General features: G+C 41.6%; 1 protein-coding gene across 1 annotated transcript; it reads left to right on the top strand.

Moving 5' to 3' along the window:
- Positions 1-1993: 1993 nt before the first annotated feature.
- On the top strand, positions 1994-5706 carry MELLADRAFT_90087 (uncharacterized protein; the record flags this gene model as incomplete). The annotated part of the gene is made up of 10 exons (XM_007413289.1): positions 1994-2171; positions 2225-2270; positions 2333-2573; positions 2639-2673; positions 2749-2823; positions 2901-3414; positions 3486-3814; positions 3887-5165; positions 5286-5544; positions 5618-5706. The coding sequence occupies 10 exons, from the start codon at positions 1994-1996 to the stop codon at positions 5704-5706; spliced, it is 3045 nt and encodes a 1014-aa protein (XP_007413351.1).
- Positions 5707-6510: the final 804 nt, after the last annotated feature.

Genomic DNA, 6510 nt, shown 5'->3' with positions numbered 1-6510 from the left:
AAAAAAATAAATGGCGGCTCAATGTTTCCTCCCACTAGCGAATATGGTGTTTGGGGCCCCCCCAGATGACAAATTCCAATTTCAAACCTACTTTTATAATGCAACTTTTTCATACAACCACTGCTTCACTCTTATATTCATGCTCAAACATTTGTAAAGCTATCTTTCAACATGTTTTTGCACACAAAAACTTTCTGAACATCCTGAAGAAGTGGGGAAAATGGTGTTTGCTCCTCCCGCATATGACCAAATTGGATTTTAGACCCAGTCTGATAATACCACTTTTTCATATTTCCACTCCATCAACCTCATATTTACACTCAAAAACTCACAATGCCATGTTCAGCTCCCGCTCTGCCATGAAACACCCACAAAAACCCTCAAAACATGTAAATAACTGAGTCTAGAGCCCCCCCAGATGACAAAATCAAATTTCAGACCTACCTTCATAATGCAACTTTTTTATACAACCACTTCTTCACTCTTATATTCATGTTCAAAGACTCAAATTACCATGTTTGCCTCCCGCTTTGACATAAAACATGCACAACAGCATGGAAGGATTGGACACTTGAGGTCAAACTTATAGTCATGAAATCTCCTATAATAGGTGCACATTTTATCTCTATTCAACTTCACCGTAGCTCACCTTCATCACCTCCATATCTACACTTGAAGATTGCATATCTGGCTCCCACAACACACAATCTCTACTGATCCATTTTGTTATAAACTCTACTGATCCTTTTTTTGTATTCTATCCAGTCTGTTAAGACTCTCAGTATATTTAGTGAGACTCCTAACGGGCTACAAGACTTTTCAATCATTTTTTCAAATGGTATAAAGCTTTGATATCTATCACCCAATTGATTTTCCGGTTATCAACATTTCGGTTTTCAAGGTCAATTTCAATTTCCCACAAAGCACGTCACTAGCAAAAGTAAATTGATATTCAAGAAGTGATTTTATATGGGGTAGGAGATTTTTACACAGGGCGGTTTACACCGACTGAGTCTGTGTAAAACCCTGACTGTGTAAAATTCGAAATGATTCGGGGTCAATTATAATTTTACACATATTTGATTTTTTTACATTCCGTGTAAAAAGTATCTGTGTAAAGAAGTCAGTGCAAAAGTCTTGGACCCGGACGTGACTTTTAATTTTGCACTGACCTTTTTACACAGAGAGAGGCGGTGTAAAATATGTCAGTGCAAAAATCTCGTACCCGGGGCAATATTTAATTTTGCACCGAGAAGTTTTACACAGAATGATACCCGGCCGTCAAATTTACACCGGGTACTTCACACCGAGTAGATCGGTGTAAATAGACCCAGTGTAATATTACCACTTCGGGGGTCATAGTTTGAATTTCACGCTGAAAGCGTTTATACACAAACCACACCAACCAATACATATCCCAATATATATATTGGTGTACACAACTTTGGCCAAAGGGGGATACGACCAGATGTTTTTACCTGATCGTATGCCATTGGATCAGATGATTTACCTGATCCAAAAACCTTTCCCACATATCCAAGTGGAGGAATGGACAAAATCGAACAAAAATATTGAAGATTAAACCTTCATCCGAACTCGATCAAACCTCAAAGAAACCTTACCGAGCTGCCAGACCCTCCTCACATGCTAGAATGGGTCATGGCCCATCATGCGCCGCTGGAAACACTCCAGAACAAGTTTTGAACGAGATTATCTCGAACGATAACACTTCAATACCTATTCCTTCATTTACTCGAGGTATTACATCGTCTCAATCAACATTAATCATTTTTCATCGTCTTATTATAGTTCTTTCAATCAATTTCTCTTCCAATGTCTGATTCATACTCAGCAGGGCAATTGCTCAACTCACACTCAGAAAGGTCTCAATCTGAGCATGGCGGAAGCAATGTGTCCAGTCCGATAGTCAAAGAATCGGAGGTTCCATTCCAGTCACAACCACAACTCCGTTTACCTGTTGATAAATCGCAATATGTCACCTTCATCGACCATGGTTGCATCCTTGATGAACAAAGCTTTCCCCTTTATCCCAATGGACAAACCGTATTTGTCAAGCAGCCTGAAGATCAAATCACCAATTTTCGCCATATCGGATGGTCTCATACCATGCGAACCGAGCCATCCGCTAATGAGAAGTGGATCATACGACGGTACTACTGTATTGGAGTTATCAAATGCTCCAATTCTGACTGCGAACTTCAAGCACCCCCGCCCACCAACCCCAAAAAGCTCGCTGAAACCGTAGATAAGTAAGTAAGCTCTATTATTCATTAATAGAGTTCATTCTAATTTAATCTCTCTATGCAAACAGGCCATGCTCTATATCTGGATGCGATGGATATCAGGTACACATTGAATGTCACGCCCGATGTCGAGTCGATACAGAAGTTGATCCGGACGACCCTGAGTCTACTGCTACTTGGTCTATCTTGCGCCATCAAGGCATTCACCAACATGCATGGCCAGACTCGAAGAAAGCGGACCCTCTGTCCAAAGATAAGCTAAAAGAACGAATTCTTCGTGAGCCCAAGAAAGGACCTTTGGCTTTAAAGGTACGCTCTATTTTTTTCCAAATATCCTCAAATAATATTAATCACATATTAACCCTTGGCATCAGGTGGGCCATGCACACACTGGGACAGAACCCATCGAGTCAGTTGCAGATATACATCCCTCATTTGGACACACCGACCGTCTAGGATACTTGCGTCGAGATGTCCTAGTAAGCAATGGTTTGATGAACGATAAGAAGGACCCAGAAGGGGGGGATAAATGGCTTTTATCTATTATACATTGGGCAAGGTAAGGCTTCTCTTCGTTAATACTTTCATTTATAGTTGTGAGATTTATACTTGTGAACTGATACCGAGTTTTCCTAGGCAGGGCATGCGGATAGTGTCAGTTTCCCTCATGCCCGAAGACACTCACTTGTCTTTGCAGACCGAGTGGATGGCAGAGGTTCTGGTTTATCAAGATAAAAAGAAACCAGAACCTTACACTGGGGGCCTTCTCTCCGACGTGACCTATCGATTTTTCGAAAACGGCTACCTATTGACGACATCGATGTACAACGACAGAATCGAAAGATGGGTTCCTGTCCTGCTTACTTGGCTCCACGAACTTAGCAGCAGTCACTACAAGTCCCATTTTATCACATTATTACGACAAATTCAACGATCTTCACTATCTGAGAAAGACAAGGGACTTTTATGTGAACAAGTAGTCGACTTTTCACAAGCTCAAAAAGTGGGCTTCATAGACGCTTATATGGAAGTCTTCAACGTCTACGATCGCAATATTGCGCTGTCTAAGCTACACGGTTGCGAGCAACATTTTGCTCAGTCAATAACTCGGATGAAGAAGAATAGCTCGATAGTCAAGCCACATTTACAGGTTACTTCCATTCCCTTTCCAAACGTTTCTTAATCATACTAATACTAATGAAGATGTTTTGTTATGTTTAGGGACTTTGGGTATCTAAATGTAAAGCATTGCTTTTACCAGATGAACCTGGTAAAGACCTCGACTCAAGATTTGATGAGTTGAGCCGGCTTTTTCCAAATGCGAAGAGATGGATTCACTGGTGGTCACCGGCCGACACTCAAGCTATGCTTTTCCCCGCTCGGAAACGTATGGAACTCGATGATCCTCCCTTGGATGGAGAAGAAGATGATGCGAAGGACTCTCAATCTAAAGGAAAGCGTGGCAAGAAGAGGAAACCCCGACGTAGAGATGATCTACCAGCGACTACGAACGCGCAGGAGTCAATGCACCGCGTATATTATATGCTCTGGTATATACTCATATCTTCATATCTATTCAATTCGATGATTTCTATTAATTATAATTCCAACTTTTGATACAGTGAGGGAAAATGTGGATTCATTGAAGGTATGGTTCAGTTGTTAGCCTTGTCTCAAAGTCTTGAGCGAGATTATCGGGCGGGGAGAAAGGGTGTTTCAATTGCTTACGGCACGTCTAACAAAAATTGGGAAGATGTCGTTGAAACGATGGGTATGGCCAGACCAACCAAACGCAAATACCAACCCAACGACGGGCGTGCACCCGATACGACAGAGGAACTCCTTGACGATGCTAAAACTGGTTCGAAAAGAAGAAAAGTCAGTAAACCCCATCAAGGACCTGGTCGACCAAAGGGATCTCAAAATATCATTCGACATTCATTAACAACTTATCAGTCTTATACGAAAGGTGTTACTAAAGGTACCACAAACCGATGCTGGCAATCGTCAACTCTTGAATGCCTTTATGCTATGTTTGGCCCTTTATGGGGTCAATTTTCAACAGTCAACGGTTCCAACTTATTTGCGGTATTAATGCGACATTTCACCAAGCGTTGCGACGCGGAACTCAATCAACAAAGTATCAGATATGTCCTATCACGAGGTCAGACTCTTTTGCATCAAGCAATCCTAGAGATGGACGATTTTGCCAAAGCAGCATTCAAATTAGATCAACATGCCTCTGCTGACGGGTTTATGCACCGGCTATTCCAGGATCACACACCCTCCAGACCATCCCTTGCTCCTCTCTTTTCGATTCCAGTTATCAAGAGGGAAGTATGTAGTCATGACAATGAACATCTTGCGAGAGTCACTAACGATTCTAGGACGGCTCTACATGTACCCACCTCATTGTTTAGAGATGCTGCACTTGGATATGAAGACACCGCCCTATTGTTAGCCAGATGGTCCACCGACGGTCTCCTTTATCAAACCGGCCGTATTTGTCACCAATGTCATCCAATAGACGGGCCACAACCCAAACCAGGCGAGGAGGTTGGTATGATGTATAAGTATATCAAACTGGATCTCACAGACGCTACAGTGGCGCCTCTCCACTTATATTTTCATTTAGATGGAGTTGTAGAATTAGATGCGGCAGAGCGTAGCAATTTCATGGATCATACCGATTGGCCAGCAAAATTTTCAATTGGCGAAGTGGAATATCACATAGTTACCCGGGGATTTTGGGCAGGTGCACATTATTGGTGTAAAGTGGCGCGTTCAGTAGAGGGTATAATGGGAGTTTGGCTTTATGACGAGCTCAGAAATGGTGGTTTTGCACAACTAATCGAGCGAGATGTGACGCTCTTGGCTGGGTGCAACCATCACACCTCCTGGGTATGCTACTCACGGATGCCTTTCGATCACGAAAGGTCTCACATCGAATCTTCGATTCTTGGCCTAATGAAGAAGTTTCCAGGCCAACATCACAAGATATCTTTTTCAATGCCTAGCGAGGAAATGCCATTTGGTGGTGGCCTGCCTGCTCTCAAAGAAAAGGAAAGTGATACTGAAGATATTCAATCTCCAAATGGTCTTGAGGTATCGGATTCTGAAATTGTTGGCAACCAAGGTAATCCTCCCATCAAGATTAAATTTAAGATACCGATGTCACCAAGTAAAGATGTTACAACTGTTAAACCTGGAAAGTCAAACAAACGCAAAGCTGCTACCGAGAAACAGAAGGCTGCTGATGATGAGATCACGCTTAAACCTTGTAAGTCTTAAATCGTGTGATCATTCATTCATTACCTTGATATACATTCTTTCTGACATTGTTGTTTCAACAGCCGCTGAAGAAAAGCGCAAGTGTGCAGCCGAAAAACGCAAGGCAGCAGCAGCAAAACGTGCAACATCAAAGAAGGCTAAGGGTAAATAGCTCTTCATTCATTATATTTCATCACTTTTTTTTTCTCTGGGATAAATAGTCCTTATCATCTTTTCATTCATATCATTTCTTCTTATTACTTTTTGTTTCTCTTTCTTCTCATCTTCTTTCTTATTACATTTTGTTTCTCTTCACTCATCTTCAGATATTTTTCTTTCTTGCCCCATGCACTCTTTACTGGTTGTTTTGCTTCAAGTCTCATTTCTTTCTTCCCCCTCTAACTTTCTTTAATTCCTTCTATTTTGTCTATAGTACTTACAGCGCGAATGTTGGTTTTATGTGTAAAAATTGATTTTCTTGTGTAAAATGTCGACGGTGCAAAATTCGATTTTGCACATATTGTTTGATACTTTTACACTGAATTTTTTTACACAGACAGTGTCTGTGTAAACCCTCTCGGTGCAAAAGTCACTCTGTGTAAAACTCTTCGGTGCAAAATTAAATATTCCCCCGGGTACAAGATTTTTGCACTGACATATTTTACACCGCCTCTCTCTGTGTAAAAATGTCAGTGCAAAAATAAAAGGGCCGTTGCTATTTGCAGCCCACACAAAATCCATGTAGGCGCTGCCAAAACAGCGCCTACATGCCTTTTTCCCACGAAAAAGCGCCTACATACAGCCTGTAGGCGCTTTATCCCTTTTCAAATGACGCCTACAGGCTGGAAAACCAATGTAGGCGTCATTTGTATACGCCTACAGTCGAAAAAATGAAATTTAGGCGTCAATTTGAAGCGTCTACATATGTGGGCGCACGGAAATTACGCCTACATTTTATTTTTTCGACTGTAGGCGT

The sequence above is a fragment of the Melampsora larici-populina genome, assembly GCF_000204055.1.
Source record: "Melampsora larici-populina 98AG31 unplaced genomic scaffold MELLAscaffold_35, whole genome shotgun sequence".
Classification (NCBI taxonomy): Eukaryota; Fungi; Basidiomycota; class Pucciniomycetes; order Pucciniales; family Melampsoraceae; genus Melampsora; species Melampsora laricis-populina.
The sequence above is the reverse complement of the archived record's forward strand: the minus strand, read 5'-3'. Positions and strand labels throughout refer to the sequence as shown.